The sequence below is a fragment of the Danio rerio genome, chromosome 20 (assembly GCF_049306965.1).
Source record: "Danio rerio strain Tuebingen ecotype United States chromosome 20, GRCz12tu, whole genome shotgun sequence".
Lineage (NCBI taxonomy): Eukaryota > Metazoa > Chordata > Actinopteri > Cypriniformes > Danionidae > Danio > Danio rerio.
This window is the reverse complement of record NC_133195.1, coordinates 51,632,501-51,659,464: the sequence shown is the minus strand read 5'-3', so window position 1 is coordinate 51,659,464 and position 26,964 is coordinate 51,632,501. Positions and strand designations below refer to the sequence as shown.

Here is a 26,964-nt window from a genome sequence, read left to right as displayed (position 1 = left end):
TTACCGACACATCTGCCCGGTCCATCATCTCCACCACACACGCAACGCAAATGCCGGCCCGTTCCCAGCGCGGGCCGTGACCCTGATGAATCTTCTCACAGATTACGTCTAAACTTGACATTTTTGACGTTTTACGAGGCCAAAATACAAATTTATTTTAATGAATCTTAGCTTGACGACAGTAAACTGGTTAATCAAAAGTACAAATAGTGTCAATGAATACGCGCGAGACGTTACACCCTCGCGGAGTCAGTTGGCGGTTATTTTGAGTCTGACCAATCAGAGGTCACGATGACACCCGTTAACCAATCAAATCTCAGAAAAATAACGCATTTGCTTTGGCTTTGATCATAGATATATACATTAGATGTGGCCTACTCCGCTGCAGACTTGGATCCAGGCAGATCTACGGCCCAAGCTAGCAACATGTTCTACATCTCACTTTCTTAAGTAGGCTAATTTTCTTGTACTTTTTTTGTCTGTTTTTAGTCTGCACAATGCCTTTTCTGGTAAGATTTCTTCCAAATCTTTATTCCATTTAAAAATGGAAAACAAATGAACAAAACATACATGGACCGTCTAACTTTTCTAATCTTTTTAATCTTTTCTGGCCAAAAGAGAATTTAACTCAGCACACCCACAAACATTACAAATATGTTGTGCTGGGAATTAAAAATTGTTACACTCAGCTAGAGAGTAATTATTGTATATTTAATTATTTATGTAAAGATATATATTTTTTTCTCACAGAGTAGACAATACACTATCGTGGTCTGGGTTGTCAGCCAAATCTACACTACAACTACACCACATTATTCCTCCAAATCTGATTTCCTTAAATTTATATTAAAATAAATCTAAACAAATCTTAAAAATCAGAAAATTGATTTTGTTTTAAATTTTAATATGTAATACAATGCAATCCTGTTTTAGTTAAAAACTATCATATATCTATAAATGCGTAGAGAAACTCACAATTATGGAGGGTCTACTAATTTTGCTCGTATAGCTATATTTATGTTCACAACACAGTGACCAAAAGTGTGCAGCCACTCAAAAACTACATTCCCCACAATCCACGTGGTTAGACGGAAGTGACGTGTATTAAAAATAGTGGCTCTTGGATTTAAACCGAAATAATCACCGACGTGCTGAAAAGAGGCGTTTAGACATGTAATATCACATTAATTAAAGAATTTTAATAGGATAAGCGTTGGTGAAGAGAGTGAAAAGTAACCGCTCGATTCGCTGGGTCGCGCGCGTTTTCAAGAGCCGTTACAGTTATTTGTTTACTAAAGCTGAGAAACTGACGCGATCCGTTTCACGTTAACGTTACCCGTTCTTGTAACATCGCCTGTCTTTATTTCTGCCAGCTTTATCATTTTCAGTCAAAACATTGCATACGTTAGTGTTAGTTAGAGGTAACGTTAAGTATTTTTTAGGCTGAGCGCACAGTTACAGTTACAAACATAACTACATTGAGAATACGCCATGATAATTAACCCATTAGCCTTTTTACATTCAGCTTAACTATATTATTTAGTGTGAAAGTCTGAATTTGCGAATTTAAATCTACTTTTTACCTCACTTCTGTTTACATGTCGTTTAGTTTGAGCGATAATAATGAACTGGGACCATCAGTTGAGCTCCATTCTTTCCGAGGCTGATGGAAGTGTCGCAAAAATGAGGGTAAAACACCATATTTTAACACTAAATAATTGTTTTATTCATTATTCCATATTATTTTATGTCTATGTGTGTCTGTTGTTGAGTATTGCAGATGGTGACCGCTAGAGTGCGCCCTGTTAATCTGCTAAATAAGGACAGTTTACCCAAAAATCTGAATTCTGCCATTTACTCATCCTCCAATTGTTCCAAACCTGTTTAAGTTTCTTCTGTTGAACACAAAAGAAGATATTTTGAAGAATGTTAGGGGGAAACATTTGTCATTGACTTCCATAGTATTTTGTTCCTACTATTGATGTCACTGGCTGCTTTGTCAACATTCTTTAAAATATCATCTTTTGTGTTCAGTCGAAGAAAGAAATTCATAAACGTTTAGAAACGCTTGAGTGTGAGTAAATGGTGAGGGCTTTTTTACTTTTGGGTGAACTTTACATTTAAAGCTACAGTTAACCCAGATGTCATTTACTGATGTTTATTCTGAAGCTGGGGTTGTATGACTTTTAGCTGTAAAATACAGTTTCTAATTTATTGATATTGTGTGTTACAAGGAACGTCTGACTACACGTGGACGATCTCCCAGAGGAACAGAAGGTAAATTATATTTTAAATGATTAGACTATACATCATCATTTCTGACATGGAGAATTACATGTATAATTGTTTTAAAGATCCAGTAAAGTGTTTAAAAACAAATTAGTCTACTTTAAATTAAATTAGGTATCTTAGTAAATTACTAAGAAGTCAGTTGACTGAATCAAATACTGTACTTTGATAATTTTTTGTTTAATTTATATATATATATATATATATTGTATTCTAAATATTCATTTAAGTCAGACTGCAGAGATTGGTCCGAAAAAGAGAAAATATCCAGTGAGCGGCAGTTCTTTGGGCGCAAATGCCTTGTTGATGCCAGAGGAGAATGGCCAGACTGGTTTCAGCTGATCAAAAGGCAACAGTAACTCAAATAAGCACTCGTTACAACCAAGGTCTGCAGAAGAGCATCTCTGAACACACAACATGTCCAATCTTGAGGCGGATGGGCCACAGCAGCAGAAGACCACACCGGGTGCCACTCCTGTCAGCTAAGAACAGGAAACTGAGGCCATAATTTACACAGGCTCACCAAAATTTGACAATAGAAGATTGGAGAAACGTTGCCTGGTCTGAAGAGTCTCGATTTCTGCTGCAACATTCAGATAGTCGGGTCAGAATTTGGCGTCAACATGAAACATGGATCCATCCTGCCTTGTATCAATAGTTTAGGATGTTGGTGGTGGTGTAATGGTGTGGGGGATATTTTCTTGGCACACTTTTTGCCCATTAGTACCAATTGAGCATTGTGTCAACGCCACAGCCTACCTGAGTATTGTTACTGACCATGTCCATCAATTTATGACCACAGTGTACTCATCTTCTGATGGCTACTTCCAGCAAGATAACACACCATGTCATAAAGAGTGAATCATCTCAGACTGGTTTCTTGAACATGACAATGAGTTCACTGTACTAAAATGGCCTCCACGGTCATCAGTTCTTTATCCAAAAGAGCATCTTTGGGATGTGGTGGAACAGGAGATTCACATCATGGATATGCAGCTGACAAATCTGCAGCAACTGCGTGATGCTATCATGTCAATATGGAGCAAAATCTCTGAGCAATATTTCCAGTATCTTGTTGAATCTATAATAAGGATTAAGGCAGTTCTGAAGGCAAAAGCAGGTCCAACCCGTTACTAGTAAGGTGTACCTAATAAAGTGGCTGGGAAATGTATTATTTAGTTATTTGAAAATAATTAATGATTTTGTTTTAGTGCAATTTTTTTATTAAATTCTTATTAGATTTTTTTAAAATTAACTATCATGTCTTAATTAGTATTTATTTTTTTATTGATCAAAAGGTGCAAGGACCATAGGTCAATACAAATATACAAAAATATTACATACTATGCCAACAAAAATAATAAAAAAGGAAACATATTTTAAAGTTAATAGTTTTATTATTGTTTTTATTATTATTGTTTGTGTTTTTTTAAGGTTTTGTCTTCTGTCTAACCATTACAGTGTGTGTCTATAATAAAGTTTAAATTGAAAAATTAATTATTGATTTATTAAATTTGATTTATTTTTTGACTGTATCTTTAATGTTTCTTTTTCTGTTAACCAAACTGGTCCAGTAGTAATTTACCATCCTGGTGTTTTAAAGGAATTTCAGGGTATCCTATGCACCCAGGATCACCCGTTGTACTCTGTGTTTCAGCTGCTGCAATCAGGACATCGTTTTAGACTTCCTGTTTACAGGACAAATAGAACTAGAAATTCTTTTATAATGGGGGTCATTAAATGAGTCCAGCGGAGAGGGAGATGCACCTACAAAATGATGTATTGTATGTTGTGGGGTAATATTTTGTTAATGTGTAAATGGAACTTCGCCTGTGTTACGGCACCTTGCTGCAATTTCAGTTTCCCTAAACGGTATAATAAAGTTGAGTCTGAGTTATGTGTGTGTCTTTTCCAGTTGTGTGTGATTTCATGTAATGTGTAAATCTCTTTGCATAATTAAAAAAATACAAGTTTCTGTCTGTGCAGATGTATTTCCAGTCAGAGACTTCACAGTTGGTGTTGATTTGAAGCCCTCTTCCTCTCTCACTCCTGCTGTTCAGTGGACAGATCTGACCGCCATCCAGACACAGTTGCAGCAACAGAGTCAGGTAAGACTAACAGCTTATCTCATCACATCTATATATTATTTAATAGTGATTTAAACACTTTTGAGCAGAGGACTGAAGTGCAAAGACAATTATTTAATTTTAAAATTGTGTCAGTTGTTATGCTTACTTAAAATGTTTAATATATCATCACCTTAGAATTACAAGGTTCTATCTGACATTTTTGTCAAAATTGAGTTATTGACATATTCTTATTAAACGACAACTTATTTACATTATGGGGTGTTAAAGATTTTTTATTTAAAAAACAAATATGACACATACTGTTAACTTTAAAGCTCAGTATCTCAAAATCATTCGAATGCAGATAGAACCTTATAATTCCAAGGTGACGACATGTCTCAGTTGTCACCAAAATGTGTTTGTTGAAGTTTCAGTTTAAAATATCTCTCAAATAATTTATTATACTGTAAATACAGTTTATGGTAAATGGCCTGTTTTTGCTAGAAGAAAAATTAGAGCTCGACTGATGTGTTGTTGTTTTTTTTTTTTTAAATCAGGGCAGCTTATGGTGATATGATGCAGATTTTTTTAAGGCATCATCTAATAATCTGAGTCATTCTTTTAAAATTAAATTAAGGTTTTATATCAATGATGTAACTTTAGAGACATAAACCCCTTTCTTTAAAAGCGACAAGTTGACATAACTTTAAAAAAAAGTGACTCAAGTTGTCTTAACTTTATTTTTGAAGACCTTCACGGCCAATCACAGTTATTTCTGTTGAGTATATGAACACAGTGGCCAATCAGCTGTGTTTAAAAACACGCTCAAATGTTAGTGGGAAATGAACATTTTTAAATCGGTAGTGAACTTGGTACTTTCTAGGGCTGTGCAATATGGGCAAAAGAAACCTATCACGATTTTCTAGAACAATTTTGCTATTTTTATTTTAATCACGGTTTTGACACACACTTTTGTTTTACAGTGTGAATCTAAAACATATTTACAAAGGAAAGTAATTAGCCTTTATCAATGACCTGTAACATATCTCATAAGGCAAAAACTATAAATCTAGTAAAGGTGTAACAAATTGTCTCTAGAACAGACCTATGGCCAACAAATAAATAGATTAGTGTGTGTGTGTGTGCTGTCAAACTCAAGTAAGGCTCTGATGTTCTTGACAAGATATCAGAAGTAGTGACATGTAATTTTCTACTTGTTCACAGATTTATTTATTTTTTGCCATCCATAGATCATAGACCTCTTTGTGATGCTGCTGTGAAATAGGTCGTTCACATATCGTGTCTTTTACGTGCACAAGTCTGTTATTTCTAAAGGAGGCGTGCAGCTTTCAACAAATATTGAAAGCAACAAGTGCGCATATTCCAGGCGCTCCTAGTTAAAAACATTTCTTTTCAGACAAACTTTAAATTTAAATGTTCAGAATGCCGCATATGTAACAGGAACTGATCGATCAGCTTTATACTTTTAATATACTCATTTCGCGAGACTAATTAGCTCAGACAAACACAGGACACCCAAACACCCAGTGCCTTTTTAATTTTCTCCATGTATAAAACTTGTATCGGAGCTGCAGCAATGTTTCGTTAGTTGGTCATCCTTTGAAAAAACGATTGATGGTCAACGAACAACGACAAAGGAGCTCTAGCGCAAAACGTGTTGAAAATGCTGAAAGAAGCTACACGCCTCGTGCTTTCCACATGCTTTTAGATGTAATATATGGCTGACTTACAAATTACCTGGTTCTGCGATACATTAGCTTTCCTTTTTGCAAAGTAATCACCACAGATGTTGACTTTTTTTTGGCACCAAGTTCTCCTGTGCTGAACTCATCATGCTGGCTATTTGTCATTAAGCTCAGTCTCCTGTTCCCACGCTCTGTTTAGCAGGGTTCATAAGGTCATAGAAAACCTGGATGAGTCATGGAATTTTGACATGGCATTTTCCAGGCCTGGAAAAACAGAAAAACCCCCAACATTTTAAAAAAGTCATGGAAGTTAGTTTAACAAATATCTGTAAACTTGAATTAGGGCTGCCCGATATCGGAAAAATCTGACATTGGGATAATTTGTATTTCTGTTATATATATTGCGATGTGCATACAATTTCACCAGATGATTTAACAGGTTTATTTGGATTGATCAAGGGGATTTTGTAGAGGAGTGAATCTCAAATAATATATAACAAATAAATTACAAGCATAGATAAATAAAATATAGCAAAGATAAAAGTGAATTAAAGTTTTCAGATATTCACTATTCAGGTACAGATATGGAATAATCAACACTGCATAGTCTTCATTGTATCTTATTTATTCTTTATTAAAGTTACAAAATATTTCTTGTGGCCGGATGTTTTAAAATTTGAAGTATTGAAGTGTTCACACAGTCACAGGCCTTAAAGGGAGAGTAACTCAAAGATTAAAATGTACTCATTGTTTAATCACACGTCACTTGTTTCAATAGTATAGGAGTTTTAAAATTATACTCTTTATGTGTTTATTTAAAATAGAAAATTCATAAAAGTTTGAAACAAGTGAAGGGTGTACTGAAAATGTTAAGTAATTTTTGGGTGAACTAACTCTTTAAAAATGCATGCAGATGATTAACTTTTACTCCATTATGATTAAACTCTAGATTAAACTATAATCTCAACAATGCATATTCTGCGATGTGACTATTGCAGATGCACACATTGCCATGTGGATGCTGAAACTATATATTGTGCAGCCCTAACTTGAATATAGGTTAGTTGTCTTCTTTGCTGTCTTTGGCCAAAAATTTGCTCTCACATTGTTAGTGCTGTGTAAGCATTATCAAAATCAATTTTACATAGATATAAAAACAAATAAAAAAAATAGATTGTTGCATGTTCTATGATATGCTGTAATAAATTTGAACGTCTTTGTTTTTCTTATTATTTACCATGTATATGTAGACATTACATGAAACATTACGTCATGAAAATGTACTTGAAAGTTCTGGAAAAATCTTAGAATTTTAAGAGTAAAAATGTGTATGAACCCTGGTTTAGGCACTCTGTGTTATGATTGGTTTAAATAGCATACTGTGGGAAAATCGAGCAGTAAGGCGATTTAGAAATCGCGCATGTCCAAATCACGAATTCGATACAGCCCTAATTTTGACAACCGTGCTTCGTTTTTTATAATTATGCACATAGTTCCTTAATGATTGTTTTTACAGAGTATTCACTAAAAAAAAAATGAAAATGTAAAAAGCATAAGACATTTTTAGTGTGTGTTGAAATTACATTGGGCCCTGTTTATCTGTATTTAGTGCTGTCACTTATGAATAAATGTTTTTCTAAGTAAAGCTACGGTCACACTAGAGTTTGTGTGTGCGAAAAGGGGCGAGAATAAACAAGATTATTAGGCATTAAAAAAAGCGAGTGATTGCTCCATGTTTAAAATTTCTGTCCAGAGAGGTCATGTTTTGATCCTCGGTTGGTATCACGCAGTCAAGTGATGCGTTTTCGCATGACCCTGCGTTTCTGGTCTGGAAGTCTGTGGAGGAAAAGCCCAGTGTGACCGCAGCTTTAGTTTCGATTATTAACATCTAATTTAATGAATTGAATCCTGCAATAGATTGTACTTGTCAATGAATGATGAATACTGAAAGGTTATTTTGTTTTTTATCTGTATTAAGTGCTGTTGTTTTTAAACAAATGTGTTTATAAGTTTGTTTTGAATATTAATGTCTAAATGAATAATCCTGCAATAGACTGTACATGTCAATGAATGATGAACACTGAAATGTTATTTTGCTGCAGGCTATTGAAACTTTAACACAAAACCTGCGGTTTCTGGAAAGAGAGCGAAATGCACAGCAAAGACAAATAGAAACATTACAAGGTGATGATTTCAGTCTACTCCGATACAATGCAGTGAATACTCACATAACCATAGAAAACGCAGAGATTAATGTCTAGTTATTTTGAAGTGATATTAACTCCAGAAACTGTCATCCAGAGGAGCAGAAGAGACTTCAGGATAAGCTGGAACAGAAGGAGCGGGATGCGGATCGAACATCATTGAGTCCTGGAACGGACCGCCGGATCGAGCACTGGAAGAGAGAAATGGATCGAGAGCTGATCAGTCTAAGAGGACAGATCAACAGAGCCACGACTCTAGGAAATCAAGAAGAAAGGTCTGTCATGATTCTCTAAACCACTCTTACTGTCCACAGTTACATGATTTCACACAGTTTTAGACAACAGATTTGGAATAATTCAGATATTTTAATAATTTCAATGATCAATTTAAACTTCATTGCTAAAATATAGTATAAAATGTAATATTGTATAAAGCTGAATTTGGGTGGCACGGTGGCTCAGTGGTTAGCACTGTCGCCTCACAGCTAGGTCAGTTGGCATTACTGTGTGGAGTTTGCACGTTCTACCCGTGTTCTAGTGGGTTTTCTCCAGGTGCTCCGGTTTCCCCTACAGTCAAAACACATGCGCTATAGGGGAATTGGTTCTTAGTGTATGAGTGAGAATTATTGAGTGTGTGAATGAGTGTTTTCTAGTACTAGGTTGCAGCTGGAAGAGCATCAGCTGCGTAAAACATTTGCCGGAATAGTTGGCGGTTCATTCCACTGTGGCGACCCATAATAAATAAGGGACTAAGCTGAAGGAAAATGAATGGATGCTGAAGTTTTAGCATTTTTACTCAGTCACATGATCCTTTTGAAATTCTAAAGGGATTGCTGGTCAACTAATTCTTATTGTCAATATTGAAACAGCTGTAGTACTTGATATTTTTGTGGAAGCGATGTAGTGTATTTTTTGTATTATTAGTAAGGTTAAAAAAAGAACATTGTTTGAATAAAACAGAAATTGTGAAGCATTATTAAAGTCTTTACTGTCACTTGATGAATATAAGGCATGCTTGAATTAAAACATAATATCATTTATGATAGAGTATCATTTTTCAGCTGCAAGTTTCAGCTGGAAAACTATAGTGAGCATTAGCAGTACTAATTAATGTTTGAAAACCTGTCTGAAGGATTGTGTGATCCTGAACACTGAAGTATTGATGCTGAAAAATAATATGTAACATTACACAGATATAAAAATATTCTGAAAAAGGAAACAGAGATTTCAATGAAACACACACACAACCAAGACCTGTAATGTGTATCAAAAATAAACATGAATTTTTCATTGATATTAAGTGTGTTAGTAAGCCACTGAAAACGGAGACTACTGTAAAAGGAGTATCCTAAGGAGTCCTATTTTACCCCTTTTTCAAGATTTAAGAGAAGTCTTTTGGTGTCTGTAAATTTTCAGCTCAAAACACCCATCAGATTATTTATTATAGGACATTGTTGCTGTTTTTGTTGCTTTTAAATGCAATTGAGCTGGTTCTCCCCACCCACCATTCCCACGTGCATGTCAGAGCCATGGAGATCTCTCTGTATTGCTCTAACTCGTGTAGCCTTAACGTAGATAAACAGCACAGTGACAGACAAGAATGAAGCAGATAAGGGCGTTTTGGCAATATTGCGATTAAACTTTACCTCATGTAAACACAATAATTAATATGTAAATGTATATTGCCATTAAGCTCTTACTCCAAGTATTGAAAATAATAATCATATTAAACGTAAACGTACTGAATGAGTGTTTCTGATAATGTTTGTGTTCAGTTTCAGCTCTAAACTGCGCAGAGAAGAGCTGGAGCAGCTCAGGAGAGAGGTGGACATCATCAAAAATAAACTCTGTAGGTCAAATACTAGACACTTCCTGACTTTTCCACCTGCGCATATTAGATATATGCAATATAATGTTTCATGCATAAATCAGCTCTTTTTAGTGCTCCGTTATTTCGCTCAGGGCTCTCGGCCAGAGCAAATACACTTTGTGTCAAAATACACGCACTCAAATAAACCTCTGTCACACAAGTCAACACACTGACTGTTTTGGAGCTGGCTTCATGTTCATAACACTTAAAAATACTGATAGACTCTCTGACCCTGGGCATTTTGGGGACATTTATGTATGTTTGTGAATGTTTTAAATAAGCAAACTGCTTTATATTTTTATAGTGCGACAGGAGGAAGATACGTTTCAGCTTCAGTCGGAGGCCAGAGAAACAAGGAGACAGTATGAACGCAGCTCTAAGGTCAATAAAACACACTTACACATTTATGTAGGCTGCCTGTAGATTTTTGGAAAGCAGTAATAGTTTTAATTCGAATTAGCCCATTAAAAGGCACCTATTTTACACCTTTAACTGTATGTAAGACAAGCCTTTAGTGTCTGCAGAATGTGTCCATAAAGTTTCAGCTCAAAATACCAGTCAGATCATTTATTACAGCCTCCAAAACCTGCCCGTTTTGGTGTCTGGATACAGTGTAGCTGTTTTTATAGCCTGTGGCTTTAAATGCAAATAAGTTGCTTCTCCCCGCCCACCGTTTCCACCTGCGTGTCTGCATCTCATCATGCGTTACGTCAGATAAACAGCAGTCAGTGATATAGACTCAGATGAAGCTGAAATACAGCTCAGTAGTAAGAAATACCAAGTAAGTTTGTTTCATGTATTTGTGGTGTAGTTTATTCAAGCCTTTCTGAAACGATAAGTCATATAAATGCCGTTTAGAGTGCACACATATTAGTTTTTACTGACATCATGTGACCGTGGTGATTATAGCGGTTACATAGTACAATAGAATTACATAGTGATTTTACTCTGTTGCAAGCATGCTGTTTTTAAAAGGGTTTAAACTTATAAAAATCACAGAGTACAAATACTTTAGGCTAGTTTATTTGCAATGCAAAAACAATGCTCTGTGAACGTGTGCATACATGTTATTCTAGAAACATGGCGCCTGTTAAATAATTTGGTGAGCGGGGAAACCGCACTCTTACATCACGTTGCGGTGGGGCTCAAAAACACTGGGATTTGGATACTATTTTAAAGTCAGGAAATTAAAAAAAAAGAGACTTATTGGGTTTATTTCACCTCAATATGACTGTGGGGACACTATATATTCACACAGTTCTGTCCATTGCTTACAAATGTTGATTTTCATCGTAGGTGCCCCTTAAAACGATCGAAAGAAAAAGTAAAGATTGTCAGAATATAAATTGTTTTATATTTCCTCTTAAATTTTAAAAGTGGAAACCCAGGTGGTTTTAATTAATACACAATTACAGAATGGTTTTCCATCATTCATAGGTTTTACACTGATGTTTATGTTACAATTTTGAATTTAAAATAGTTTAATAGCTACAAAACTAAAATGAATTAACAAATGATTTATTTGATAACTGGAAAAGAATATTTAAACCTATCGGTTTACAGTAAACTGATGCCCTGTTTTTTCTAGGCTTTCTTGGTAACAATGATCAGAAATGTTGGACCATTATTGTCTTTTTAGCATATAAGTAGAGGACACAAACTAGCCAGACAGTAATGTGTGAATTGTGGAGTTCTAAAAGTCTTAAAAATTGAATTAAATTTTTTTTTGTAATTGTACTTTTTTTGCTTTTATTCTTGCCATAATAGAAATATATATTTAAAAATATATATTACAGCCCATGTTCTCTTGTCATTAATATTTTAATAAATGTTGTTAAACAGGGTAGAATTGTCCAAGATATTAGCAAAAGCAAGTGATGCATTAAAGTTTGATTAAAAAAAATCCTAAAATGCTATAAAAGTCTTTCTAATCATTAAAACAATTTATAAAAATATTTAGTTTAAAAAATCTTGAATGAAATTAATGTGGTGTAGTTCTGGAAACTTCCTACTTCTATGTTTATCTGTCTGATTTTACGGTTGATTTTTTTTGACCCCCTCTGTCGTTTGAAAAAAATATCTCAATGGAGAATATGTCAAGTATAAAAGCCTTGTCCAGTTTGGTTGGTGCGCGCGCACTCAGCGGAAGTCCACGACGTGGTGTCAGGCGAAATTATAAATCAGTCTTCATGATGCTTAAAATTCAAATTTGCATAACAGAAATTAATTATTTTAAAACATTCATAAAAATATTTTAAAAATATGAATGATTTTAAGATATGTTTATTGATGGGCAATTTGCTTCATTCCAACAAGTAAAAGTTAAGTTTCAAATTCCAAATTCCCACTTCTTTAGATACCTCCAGCTGTAAAGTTTTGTGTCCTCCTCAATGAGTCACTATCCATCACTGCCTTCCCCCTCCCTGCTTGACTCTATTATGGAGCTAAGCCCATACTCAAAAGGACTTATTGGCAAAATATATTCTATAATTAATTCCCACAATCTGGAACCCCTAGTAAAATTAAAAAGAAAATGGGAGGTGGAGCTAGAGATAGAACTATCAGAAGATATGTGGCAATCCGTTTTAGACAATATCCAGTCATCTTCAATTTGTTTAAAACATAGAGTTATACAATTTAAAGTAGTACATAGATTACATTGGTCCAAAGTGAAACTAGCCAAATTTAAACCAAATATAGACCCTAACTGTGACCGGTTAACATTGAGCCAGCTACTTTATCTCATATGTTTTGGGCTTGTTCAAAATTAAAGAAATTCTGGCAGCTAATATTTAAATTCCTCTCTGACGCATTAAATACCTATATAGAACCTGAGGCCATAATTTCAATTTTTGGAATCACACCACAGTCCTTATGTTTTAACAAAAGCAAGATAAATGTGATTGCCTTTGCTACGCTTTTAGCTAGAAGATTAATATTGCTGAAATGGAAGGAAAAACTTCCTCCAACCTTTAAGCAATGGCTTATGGAACTTCTACACCACCTGACCTTAGAAAAAATACGATACACTTTAGGAGGCTGTACTGATATGTTTTTTCTCACCTGGCAACCTGTTTTAGACCACATAAAAAAGATGGACCCCTCAGTCATTTTAGAAGAGTAGAACCTTTCCTTGCCTGTTTGTTGTTGTTTTTTGTTTTTTTTTCTCTTTTCTCTTCAATTTTTTTGTATTTTCTTTTTTCTCCCCTTATTTATGAGAGTAACATATGCTTTACTTATTATTACTATTTATTTGTATTTTTTCTTTATTATTTATATTTTTTTCTAGAACCTAAATGTATGTGCGGCAGGTTTTGTTTGTTTGTTGTGTAAAAAAAAAAAATTGAAAAGCTATTTTGTAATGTATGTTTCATATCTAATATGTTCAATAAAAATACTTTTGGAAAAAAAAAATATATGAATGATTTTTCCCAAATATTCCTCCAATTTCTGATTTCGATCAACTCAGGCATTCTCACATTTGTGTTTCAAATATCTATATTTTTGTATGTGAAGTAACTCTGTCATGATATGCATGCAAAAGACATTCAACATGTGTTTATGATTTGTTGGTGTGTTTATTTTATTGTTCAGTTGATGTTTGTATTCTGCAGATGTTAGAGAATTTTACTGACTCGTACCGTACACACAGTTTTGATCTCGCTCGGATGGTGTCGCAATACCAGCACACTCAACAGGAAGTGCGCGACGTCAGGTAAGGGACCCTTTTCACAAGACAGCATCTTAAATCCTTTAAAGTTTGTGTACTTTGCATTTATATCATCTTTGCATCAAATTACAAACAGATGAATTTCCACTTATGCAAGGTGTTTCTAATGCCTCATTCAAACTAGCAGCGACTTTGTAGCTGCCTCTCGCTCTAGGTGGTGATCTGCTGCAAACGCAGGTCTGTGTAGATCCACAGCAATGAGAGTACAACCAGCCTCTAAGCGAGCTGAGAATCACACAAGCTGTACTGATGCTCCTATTGGCTGTTGCTCAAAGTCGCTCTTCATTTGCATAAAGTTAAAGAATTATCAGCTTTGTTGCATCGCTTGACACTGCAGTTGTACTATCTGTATTCTGTACTGTCTGGAGCCAGCATCTAAGCTTTTCACTCATCATAGCACACGTGTTGCTGATGATGTGACAATAAAAGTGATTTGATTTGATTTGATTTGACAATATTGTAGAATGATGTTGCTTGGCTATTTTGCTGCTGAAAAATGTAAGGTATTTTGTATAGATGTATACATGATGTGAGGTGTAGTTACTGTATAACTAAAACAGGTGTAGCAATGAATACTTTTTGCTTAAGTACTTATTTCAGGCCTTACTTCTTTACTTTTACTTGAGTACTAAAGCGTAGTGAGTACTTCATCTTTTACCAGAGTCGTTTTAAACAACAGTATCTGTGTTTCTAGTTGAGTAAAGGATGTGTGTACTTTTGCCCTCTCTGCCTATCGATGATGCCATCATTTGATTGTATTTCAGGGAGAGCTTATTTTTGCTTTTGGTTAATACGAATTCTGACTGTTTATGTTGTGTGTGTGTGTGTGTTTCAGAGTCAGCGTCTCTGAGCTGAAGGATGAGGTGCGAGGTCTCGTGCTGAGGGATGCTCATCCTTCACCTGCACACGTACAACACAAACCAGGTGACACACAGATGTCTACAAGCTATTTAAATGATTATTTGATTATGTTTTCAGTAAAATTCACAATAGGGTATATGCCAAAGCATGCTAATAGGACTTTTAATTTGCCAGTAACCTGGGTTAAGCCCTTCTGGCGAACTGTATTCAATGCAAAAACCGGTGCATTTAAAGGGCCAGCTCTGTTTTGGGGGGAGTGTCGGAGGAAGAAAAGTGGGATGGTGTGGGAGTGTCTATTTCGGGCACGAGTTTCAGAGTCAAAATTCACACACACAGTAGAAAGTGATGGTGTTTAACCTACATGGACATCTGTAGTCGAATTATTTGCCAAATTATTAAATGTTGGACTTTAACAGCAGTTTGGCTCTTTCATTCAGGGAATTCATTCATGCCCCTCCCGACAAACGAGATATTTGATTCGAGGAACAGCTCTAAGCGTGTATTTTTCATGCAATGTTTGATACCGCACGGCGAATGAGAGAAAAAAACCCTCCGCATTTTCCGGAAACTTACATGCACACGGCATGTAGTGTCAGAAAGCCGCGTGTGTTATTCCGGTCACTAAATGCGGTAAAAACCCTACACGAGGTTAAAGTTTGGTTGTGGTGCTAACGTGTTTACACTCAGTGCAATAGTTTGTTAGATACGAACAAACTGAATAAACAAAGAGCACTGGTCGCTCACTTACCAAATCTGTAGAGACAGGACAATCACCAGCAACTACTAGAGCCGCGTCTTTATAAAGAGAAGACTACAAGCGAATCCGGATCTCAGCGTTTGCAGATGAGAACAGCTCTCAGGTAAACAATAATCCTCCTTAGACACGTAAGTTATTGTTGTCGAGCGTCGCGTACACTGTTAATCCACACGTAACTCTGAGCTCTCACAGAGAGAAAATGAAAACAAAACTTAACTGCAGCAAACTATAAAAGCAACACTTCACGCTTGTTTTGCCAACACAACGTGGCGTCTATGTCGTGTAAACACGGTGACAGTAATGAATATTAATGAAGTTGCACAATAGAGCGCGCTGATTGGTTTGAACCAAGCTTTACTCATGCATTAATGCAGCAGGCTGTAAGACATAATAAGACACATTCTGGCACAGACGCCCAGTCTGCACGCTGGAATACACGCTATTATGTCATAGCCGTGACGCAGCTTCAAAAATTAGTTTCAAACCGGAAGTACGAATTTGCTTGAAATAACACAAAAACAACCAATTTACACTTTTTAGTGAAATATAGGTGTCCTAATAGTGTTTTTAGCAGTGTGGGACACATATACGACTGTCAACAGCTCAAAAAATGTGTTTTGGTATTTCGTGACCCTTTAAGGTCCGTTTTCTTTAAAAAATCAGCGATCTCCACTGGCTGAGTGATATCCAATATAAAGTGTTTCTCAGGTTGTACAAGAAGCGCTGCATTAAGTTACATTTTCATCCGCCATGTCTTTATAATATGAGCATGTATTTTACCCCAGTATATTCAATGGAGCTTCTGCGCTAGCCTGCCAATTCTGACGGGTGTGTGCGAGTAAACGGCTTTTTGTCTCGTATTACGCTTGAGCAACTAAATGAATGCCAAAGTTTATTTAACTGATTGTATTTTAAAGACATTACAACATCGATGCTGTAAAAGGAACCGTATAAAATGGAAAAAAGTTTAAAATAACAGGTCACCGGAGGTTTATTAGTATGGGAAGAACACTAGCTCGGCATATACCCTATTAGGTCTGTCTGAGGTATTGGGCGTGGCTAACATACTTAACCACGCCCCTCCAACTGTCAGTATTGACAGCAAACAAATGGTGAGGAGGAGTCTGTCTAATAACTTTCCCCAAATACTTTTCCAAGCACTTTCTGAATGAAATGCCTGCTCTACTACATCCAATCAGCTCGCAGTAAAAAAAACAAGCCACGCCCACTGTTTCTCATTAGATATTCAGTTTTTCTAGAAACTGCATCACAGTATAAAACCCAAAAACGGTCACAATTCCTGATCTGGCTGATATTTGTGATTTGACTGGCTTCTCCTGTTAGATTTCTGTGCATTCGCCTTCTTTGCCTGTGTTGTGTTCATTTTGTCTTTCACCTGTGTGTTAGCTGTGTCAGCGGTGCAGACGAGGTCTGAGAGACACGTGTCTTCCGGCTCAGAGGATGATCTCAGTCCCACACCGAGTCTGGCGGAGATCAGCTCTGATGAACTCGATCCGTCCTGGCTGGAGGAAACAGGTGAATAGGCAGGAACAGACAGAATCTGTGGATCTTTTTTGCTATTTATGCACATAATTTAAAGGCCTCACAGCATGAAGGTTGCTGGTTCGAGTCCGTTGGCATTTCTGTGTGGAGTTTGCATGTTCTCCCCATATTGGCGTGGGTTTCCTCCAGCTGCTCTGGTTTTCCCCACGGTCCAAACACATGCGCTATAGGTGAATTGAATAAACTAAAGTGGCTGTAGTGTATGTGTGTGAATGTGAGTGAGTATGGGTGTTTCCCAGTACTGAGTTGCAGCTGGAAGGGCATCTGCTGGGAAAAACATATGCTGGATAAGTTGGCAGTTCATTCCGAATATATTTAGATATATTCCAAAATATATCTAAATGTATTTCCCTAATTAAACACAAGTGAACAAATTAAATATCACATTTAAAATATTCCGTTTGCTAGTTTTAATAACACTCAATTTAATAACACTTAATACTTTTTATTATTATAATTATAATATTATAATTCATCATTTATAATATGAATGATCAGTTTTCTTAGTTTTTTGAGTTCAGTTGAGGTTTTATTTTAAAATAGTTTTAAAATAATTATTTTTAAGTAAAAACAACTCAGCAGCTGGGGGAATGTTTGGGAGGCAGTGGTATTTTATTATCTTTACACTTCTATAAAAATGGAGAGTAATGAAAATTATATACGACTTCTCAATGTTTATTTTACAATTATAAAAAAACACATTTTAAAATTACAAAAATAATTAAAGTAATGTTAGTAGCAGAAATTCTATTTTAGTGTCTTTTATACTATTAAAGTTTTAACATGTGATGATTTTGTTTATTTTATGCTTTCATTTTAATGTTAAAGCATTTGTAGTCAGGTTGACATTTTTACTTTTATCCTTTAAAGATGTCCATATTTATGTTTATATAGTTATCCATTTAAGATTTAGTTCATTTAAGATGCTAATTTGGTATTTAAACTAAACAAAATGAGAAAGATTTGTTAAAGTTCACTTTTTTTCAATAAGCTTGCTTATTTAATCCAGTTAATTTGCTTCATTTCATTTAAAGACCCGTATTATGCATTATAAAAAGGTCATATTTTGGTTTTGGGGGTCTCCAACAACAGGCTGATATGCATGCAAGGTCAAAAAAATCTTATATTGCTTATAATATGCATTGATTTTTACCTAATTATCCTAACGACTACCGTATGATTTGTTCAGTGATTCATTTGTTTCCAAACTCTTCCTTAGCGTGATGCTAGTCTGCGCTGATTGGTCCGATGACCCAGTCTGTTGTTTGCGTTCAGCGCGAGTACTCCTCACGGTTTGTGTCTCATTATGGGAGCCGACTGACAACAGTTGTACGCTTCCCTCCTTCTCCCCTGCTGGCCACCCCCACTCCTGCTTCTGCTTGTAGAGCTTCACGCCCATTATGATGCATTTTTTGAAAATTTTCTGAGGTAGACTTGAACTGAGAGTGGTGGGTGACATGGCCCTTTAACGATGAATACCCTGACAAGAGGAGAGCTTTGTTTATTTTTAATTATTTATCATTTTACATGTTTAGTTTTTCATTTAACCTGCAAATCTCACCGTTTAAGATCCTGGTTTACACACAAACAAATGTTTCACATTTTTGTTCATTGATTATTTCAGAGCCACAAACCAGGAGGAGGCGCCGCCGCCACGTTCATCTAAACACAGATCTGTCAGGAAGTGACCTCAGCGATGCAGGAAATGAGCTTGATAGTGACCTGGATAATGATGCCGAAGTGCTGGACAGAGTTTCAGACAGTGCTCCAGATCTCAGTCTCAGTGACCTCTGACCCCAAAGAATCACCAATAAACCAACAGCTGCTACTACAGGAAGTGGAGAAAGTGTTCTGGTTAGGTAGGCTGAAAACAGTGTTACAGCAGTTTACATCAGTCACGATGGCTGGATTGTTGTCAAATCCAGGATTCTCACTGATTATGATACAGATTTTGACATTGAGCTGACAGAGTGTAGTATTTCTGAAATTGAGCTATTAGCTAACACAGCAGGTATGTGAATATTTGATGATATATCTAGATTCTGTTGTTGTTGGCATGATAAAATAAATTAATATTTTTAAAATGCCATTTTTAATGTGTCAGACACACCAATTAGTATTATTGTTTTATCAAATGATCATTTGGGTGTAGTGGGTAGCACAATTGCCTCACAGCAAGATTTGCTGGTTCAAGCCTTGGCTGGGTCAGTTGGCATTACTGTGTGGAGTTTGCATGTTCTCCCCATGTTGGCGTGGGTTTCCTCTGGGTGCTCCGGTTTCCCCCACAAAACCAACCACATGCGCTATAGGGGAATTGGGTAAGCTAAATTGTCCGTAGTAAATGAGTGTGTATGGATGTTTTCCAGTCATGGGTTGCAGCTGGGCGGGCATCCGCTGCGTGAAACGTTGGCGGTTTGTTCTGCTGTGGCGACCCCAGATTAATAAAGAGACTGAGCAGAAAAGAAACTTAAGAAGATTTAATGGTGGCACAGTGGTTAGCAGTGTTGCCTCACACCAAGAAGGTCGCTGGTTCGAGTCCCGGCTGAGCCAGTTGACATCTTTATGTGGAGTTTGCATGTTCTCCCAGTGTTGGCGTGGGTTTCCTCTGGGTGCTCCGGTTTCCCCCACAAGTCAAAACACATGCGCTATAGGTGAATTGGTTAAGCTAAATTGTCCGTAGTAAATGAGTGTGTATGGATGTTTTCCAGTCATGGGTTGCAGCTGAAAGATAATCCGCCGTGTGAAACGTTGGCGGTTTGTTCTGCTGTGGTGACCCCAGATTAACAAAGAGACTAAGCAGAAAAGAAACTTAAGAAGATTTAATAGTGGCACAGTGGTTAGCAGTGTTGCCTCACACCAAGAAGGTCACTGGTTCGAGTCCCGGCTGAGCCAGTTGACATCTTTATGTGGAGTTTGTTCTCCAGTTTCCCCCACAGTCCAAACACATGCACTATAGGTGAATTGAATAAACTAAATTGCCCATAATGTACGAGTGTGAATGCAAGAGTATATTGGTGTTTCCTAGTGATGGGTTGCAGCTGGAAGGGCATCCGCTGTGTAATACATATGCTGGAATAGTTGGCGGTTCATTCTGCTGTGGCAAGCCCTGATGAATAAAGAGACTAAGCCGAAGGAAAATGAATTGTGTTGTGAGCCACATTTCAGGAAGACTTGGTGTTTTTTAAAGGCTTTTATTAGATAAAAAAACATCAACATGTCATAAACTCTTTAAATCCACTCTCACAAGTTATTACACAAAGTAAACATCGTCACACATCCATCAGCCGACAAATCACAAAAATGAAAGTACTGTATTGTTGACTTTTGTCAACCAATAAAAAGAAACTAAAGCTAATTTCTTTTGTTCTCCGTGTTTATAAAACATTTCAGGCACAAGTAAAGCATTCAAATTATGCCTATTTACTTAGTGTGCATGAATTAGTGTTTAGGTTCTGTTTTTATGGTATATATCAAAATGCAAAGGACTAGTATTTGCAAAACTAGCATTTGACTTAAATCCAGAGACTATTGTGCATTTCACAACATTGCAATTGAATCAAATATTAACGCTTTCTGCTTAAAGATAAATTAACATTTGTATCACTGACAGTTGTTTTTTTTTTTTAGGAAACTTACTTGACACATTAAACACTGGAAAACAGTTGTTCATACAGTATTAAAGAAATGCTTTTGCTTTATTTCCAGCAATGTCCTCCATCACACTGTAAAAAAACATGCAGAAATCAGTTTACAGTAATGCACTTATTGGAAGTCTATTCATGTGTGTGTCATGCTAAAGTAACTGAAATCTGAATATAACATATGGCAAGCTCAGACTGGATGTTTTTAAGCTCTTGATTTTGACTAGACAAATGCCGGCAATAAGAGGCAAATCGGTGCTTGTTCACGAGAGTATCAATCACACAGTGTGAACTATCAAAGATTAAGCGCTTCCGGCGAACTGTATGCCAATGCAAAATTCGGCGCTGTTAAGGGCTGTTTTCTTTAAAAATCAGCGATCTCCACTAGCCGAGTGATATCTGATATAAAGTGGGTACAAGAAGCACTGCATTAAATTACATTTTCCCCCGCCATGTCTTTATAATATGAGCATTTATTTTACCCCAGTATATTCAATGGAGCTTCTGCGCTAGCCTGCCGATTCTGACAGGTGCGTGCAAGTAAACGGCTTTTTGTCTCGTTTTACGCTTGAGCAACTAAATAATTGCCAAAGTTTATTTAACTGAATGTATTTTACCGACATTACAACATCAATGCTGTAAAAGGAACCGTATAAAATGGAAAAAAGTTCACAATAACAGGTCACCGGAAGTTTATCAGTATCAGTATAGCTCGGCATATACCCTGTTCTGACTGATAATAACATTGGCGATTACCTCCAGCCAATGAGAGAGCAGTATTCACTAGTGTGGGTATCTGTAGGCCAGCAGGAGGTTGGGGGAGAAGTTCCAGGGTGTCTGTTGGGTCCTAAAGTTTAAAAATGTCTTAAATCTCGAAAACAATCCTTAAAAAGTCTTAAATTTGCTGAAACGTTGTGTTGTAGGTCTTAAATCTTTTTTTTTTAAACAGGTCTTAATTTTCTTGTTGATGTAAAGCTACTCAATCTGGCCATCACTGACATTCCACAGGGCTCGAAATTGCAACCATTTTGGTCGCATATGCACCCAAAAATTTATTTATGCGACCTCGAAATATATTCGGGAGCACTTGTGCGAGTGCTAAAAATTGTTGTGTGCGACCAATTTTTACTGCAAAATGTTCACCACATGCACGGATTCGGGAGACATTCACGCAGAATGCATCTCTAAGCTCTTTGTCTGCACTTGAAACATGAAACGCAGCGCTCAGGAATGGTTTAAAACAGTTGTCATGTCGACATGCTGCAGTAAAAGCCAAGTCCGTAATGCTTGCCCTGCCTTCACGCTCTTCTTATTGGCCCACCACTGCTCTAGCACTGAACACGAATGATTGGTTAATATCAGCTGTCAATCACTCAGTCAGCGCCTTCTTGCTTGGGATGACAGAGAGAGCTGCTACCGTGAAAAACTAAAGCGCTTAAGATGAGAATGAAGATAACACTGACAGATTTTGTTTAAGAAACCATGGCATTTAAAGTTACAAATAATGACACATCTTACTAGTGATCATGTGCTGAATGTTAATCCACCATCTACACTTTTCCAAGAGTGGATAAAAGACTTCCCTTGGCTTCAAGTCCGGTATGAAAAGTCAGTGGGATGGAATTTTCAGCTAACTGTTTGCCACATTTAGCACGAGAGCTTCTGTTTAATCCTTCATATAATCGCCAGATGCTGTCCGCCGTGCAAGTGGCAGCTATATGTCAAATTGAACACCACGTACACCATCGCAAACTGGCTTACACTGAGTAAACTAATATCGCTACTCATGAAGACCGGTATTGCTATTAACATGACGTATGCATATAATAAGGCACAGTATATGTCAAAAGCATCAGTGCAATATCAGACAGCACTTGTGAGAACAGCACAGTTTTATCGTTAACAGATTCATTTATGTCAGGCAGTGTGTGCAGGGCCGGTGAGCGCTCCGTGTATTTTTTGCTTACTCAGTTCTGTTTTAAAAATCTATTTTCTTTGGATAACGGGATTTCGTTGAGACATATTTTCCTCATGCTTGCATATATATTTTTTTGCTTGTAAGTTTGATTAGTGTTGATTTTAAATGCAATAAATATGTTTGTATAAAACTTGTAGTAACGGTGCTTATAAATGGTGGGTGCGACTAAATTTTGACTGATGCGCCTACATTTTTTAAGTTACGAGCACCGGTGCTACCAATCAAATGGGTTAATTTTGAGCCCTGTGGACATATATATTGCGATCGTGATTTTCGAAAGTATTAAATTGCTTTATAACGTTTATAATTCATAAGTCTCTCCATACAGTTGAATGGAGCGCTTGGACCCGGAAACCGCTTCGCAATCACACTCAACAAGCTGATTAAATGTATTAAATTATATTTTTTGATAGGTCAAATAAAAAAGCCATTAGTATTAGTGTTTAGCCCTGTAGGAGTCTAAAATATAATTAATAATGCTCTTAAAAATATCTTAAATTTAACTTGGTGAAACCTGCAGAAATCCTGAGGTAAAAGTGTTTCTTTTCGGTCTATTTGGACCCAAGAAATGAAGGAAAAACTAGTGTAAATTTGGCAGGAGCCCCCGTGTCTGTTTGACGTGTCGTCTGAGCACACAACCGGCTCGAATAAGAGAAAAATGTTTAAGAAAAAACACTAATTCCCCTCAAAACCCAGGTGAGCAAAATAATTCATTTTCTACCGCACTAAAGGCTTCGTTCTCATTAAAGGGTAATAACAAAAGATATACTAAGTGACCTCGCGTTATTTCCTTGTCATTTCTTGGGTTTGTTTGGTTGTGAGACGTAGTTTGTGGACCGAGACAAAGTTGTCGGTGATTCTCCTATTGTAAAGTCATGCAGTGTGAAACCCCCTGTCGCCGATCCATCTTGCAGTGTAAACACAGCAGCGACTGCACACTACCCCAGATAGTCATGCAGTGGGAAAACATCTGTGATGCCACTACTTTGAAAATCCTACAGTCTGAACTCACCATTAGTAGCTGTTTTATCACATTACTCTCATGTAAACGTCAATATTATATGACTACTAACGGCTAATTTAATCATAAGCGCATTTCAGTAATCCCGACCAATGCTGACTTGGAGGATGTACAGTATAACATTAAGAAACGAGCATTTCTTTAACAAAAGACTTGATTAGAAAACAAACAAAGCAGAAGGTTAGTTGTAGGATTAGACAGAAAAACAAACGCTGAAGAAGTGGATGCAGACAAAACGACTATCGGAGAAACTGAAGACATTACAGACCCTTTCCAAAACCTCACATAAAGTGCAAGAAAAGCCAAAGACATTTAGTCCTGTTTGTCTAACGGTGTCTGTTTGTGACGAGCGCTCCGTGTTTTTCAGTAGCTGTACATGGAGAGAGGAGCGTCTTCCATCATATCATCCTGAAACACACAGAGAACAGGCAAGCTATGCTTATAAAAGCATTTAGACCATCAAGCACTTTTTAATAGAGTTTCTTTACGTGTATGTTCAGTAATATCACTTTTATGGCAAAGAATAAGTAATTTTCCTGGTCTTTAAAGTGAAATATCTCAACATAAACAAAGGAAGCTGAGGAAAAACTTCATTTTTGCTGGAAATTTCAGACGGCACTCAGGTTTTTGCATCTGAACTCTTCATATCTTGAAGAGTTCATAGCATCTTCAAAATGTCTTTCTTTGTGTTCAAAGGAAGAAATAAACTCAAACTCAAAGTTTTGATGAACTATGCCTTAATCATATTAATTGTTTTATTGTGTGTTTTATTGTGTGATTGAATACAGAGAATTCAGAGGAGGCGGTCACATTAGCTGATGCATTTTCATTATGTATAGATTTAAGGCCATTTTATACCTCAACGTGTAAACATTTTAGACTTGACTATATAGTGTATATATGCAGTTATGTCTGGTTCTTGAATCTGATTGGCTGATAGCTGGCAATATTCTACAATATCAGAACTCGTACAGCCTCCTCACTCTTGTGTATTACTCCGCCTACATAGAGTGACAGCAAATCAATAAACTCACTACAGTTTGACAAATATTGCTACTGTTGGACAACATGATGTACTTTTAAGGCTTTTTTTAATCAGAAATGTAGTTGTTTAGATTGCAATTATGCAGTTTATTCATAAGGATAGTGCCTATTTTAAACATTTATAATTTTGGAGATTTAAAACGTCAGCATCTATCAGCCTGTCATACTGAGCAGAGCAAAGACGTCTGACGTTTTGCCACACAATGGCGACAGAGACGGCATAATAAGTCCTTAGGAGAGGAAAAAACAGCATAATTTTAAACTACAGCTGATCAAATCATTATTAAACTGGTACATGACTTTATAAGTCGATCTCTTTTGTATGTTGTAGTGCTGTATTTATACCATAGTAAGTGTAGTTTATTAAGTGCGAGATAGGACTCGCATATCAGGAATGTATGTATTTTGTGTTAGCCCATGTTGTATAACCCCAAGCTTTGGTTGGCTTTTTGGCTGGTTGTATTAAGTAAACTATATATTTAATATACCATTAAAACATTAATAATCAGAATTTAATACATGCTAATTAATACTACAATCGAATTTATGGTGGTTTTGATACACCTATCCTTAAGAAGACTGGCTGTGACACTGCTGAGTTGTTGAATTATTGGCCAATTTCGAACCTACCTTTCCTGGTTAAAGTTCTTGAGCGTCTGGTTGAGGGTCAACTGCTTAACCATCTTCAAGTAAATATTTTGTTTGACATACAGTTAAAGTCAGAATAATTAGCTCCCCTGACTATTTTTTTTCATAATAGTTTTAATAACTCATCTGTAATAACTGATTTATTTTATCTTCGCCACGATGACAGTAAATAATATTTAACTAGATATTTTTTAAGACACTTCTATACAGTTTAAAGTGAAGTTTAAAGGCTTATCTAGGTTGACTATGCAGGTTAGGGTAATTAGGCAAGTTATTGTGTAACGATGGTTTGTTTAGTAGACAATCAAACAAATTTAGCTTAAAGGGGTGAATAATTTTGACCAAATTTGGATTGGCTAATCTGGAATCGTGCTAAACTGATTCACTTCCTATCTCTCAGAACGTTCACAGTTCGTCTATTTGGGTGGTTATAGATCACAGATGGTCCCTCTGTGCCAGGGTGTCCCCCAGGGGTCAGTACTTGGTCCACTCTAATTTAGCATTCATATGCTCCTTCTTGGACAAATCTTGCACAAATTTGGTACTGGTTATCACTGATACGCCGGCGACCTCAGATTTTTATTAAAACCTCTCCTAATTTATCTGCTTTAACGTTGACAATGTCTGTTTGATGGAAATCAAAGCCTGGAAGCAACAAAATTATCTCAAATTAGACTGTTCCAAAACTGAGATTGTATTGATTGGCACCCATTCTAGGGCTCTATTGTGACGATCCATGTGCAAAAGCGCAGGGCCAAAAGCATTTAGGGCAAGAATGAATCTACCTTTGCTCTTTTAAGGACATAAAAATCCGCTTTGCGCTGCAGCTAACAGGTCTATCAGGCTTGAGCTTATTCTCTTAATGAGTTATGGGTGTGTTTTGAGAATAAACCAATCAGAGTCTCATCTCCCATTCCCTTTAAGAGCCAGTAGCGTCGCTCCATGGTGGATCTGCTATTTACATGGTGGACTTTGTAAGTAGAAAAACTGAACGCTTCACTAAAGAGAAAACAGTTAAACAGAGCATCTGCAGCATGAGAATGAGATGAGCCTCACCATTCTTTACTTTCACTCTCGTGAATAGGGAAACATGTTGTACTCGCAGACATCCATTAGCCTATACATAATTAATTTTGTTTATTAAGCGCAAAGATTTGTTTCAAAACTATTTCTAAATTCAGTTTTTATTTTCAGCAAACGAATAAATGAACAATAACAACGAAGTGTGTTAAAAAAACTTGAGTTATATCCTAAAACGCATGCTCTGCCCCATATGGTCTAAAACCTGACAGGTGGACAAATCTAAGCTTGTTTTTAATAAAACAAATATAAATATGCATATAATTAATAATACTGCTAATAATAATAACACTATACCTTTGCAAAAATGTAAACCACTCCAGAATAATAATGGGTTTAAATTTTGTCTTAGACAAATTAATAATTTTTTTTTTTTTTATACTCTTCATATTCATTTTCAAAACGCGGTCAGTTTGACTCAAATAAACCTAAACTGTGATTTATTTATTTATTTTTTTACACCTTTTAAACAACCAATTCAAGTTTTTTGTTTTGTTTTAAGA

The 26,964-nt window shown here is 36.3% G+C and overlaps 3 protein-coding genes across 37 annotated transcripts in view; 1 reads left to right on the top strand and 2 right to left on the bottom strand.

Annotated features, from left to right (window-relative positions):
• Positions 1-1,105, bottom strand: part of mei1 (meiotic double-stranded break formation protein 1) — a 93,895-nt gene extending 92,790 nt beyond the window's left edge. For all 12 annotated transcript variants that reach the window (XM_073933720.1, XM_073933721.1, XM_073933722.1 and 9 more), the window contains exon 1: positions 5-1,105. In XM_073933720.1, coding sequence (XP_073789821.1) covers positions 5-121 — 117 coding nt within the window. In that variant the 5' untranslated portion in view covers positions 122-1,105. The remainder of the gene's footprint in view (positions 1-4) is intronic.
• Positions 359-24,413, top strand: LOC562098 (uncharacterized). Of its 23 annotated transcripts, none has more exons than XR_012396142.1 (14): positions 361-450; positions 1,610-1,689; positions 2,235-2,277; positions 4,276-4,397; positions 8,167-8,248; positions 8,366-8,543; positions 10,044-10,117; positions 10,443-10,519; positions 13,753-13,853; positions 14,704-14,792; positions 16,894-17,022; positions 18,674-18,908; positions 24,060-24,117; positions 24,239-24,413. XR_012396142.1 is itself a non-coding variant. In XM_073933728.1 (12 exons), exons 2-12 carry the CDS (start codon positions 1,624-1,626, stop codon positions 18,841-18,843), a joined length of 1,131 nt encoding a protein of 376 aa, XP_073789829.1. In that variant the 5' UTR covers positions 361-450; positions 1,610-1,623; the 3' UTR covers positions 18,844-19,133. The 23 variants fall into 23 exon arrangements, 4 of the variants coding, with proteins under 4 accessions (XP_073789829.1, XP_009293260.1, XP_706869.1 ...); XR_012396141.1 differs by having other exon boundaries at positions 24,057-24,117; XR_012396137.1 differs by lacking the exon at positions 361-450 and adding an exon at positions 1,102-1,173.
• The window catches only part of LOC100002633 (uncharacterized), a 36,490-nt gene continuing 29,750 nt past the window's right edge, over positions 20,225-26,964 (bottom strand). For both annotated transcript variants that reach the window (XM_021468706.3, XM_001342341.7), the window contains one exon: positions 20,225-24,097. In XM_021468706.3, the coding sequence (XP_021324381.1) occupies positions 24,053-24,097 (45 nt within the window). In that variant the 3' untranslated portion in view covers positions 20,225-24,052. The remainder of the gene's footprint in view (positions 24,098-26,964) is intronic.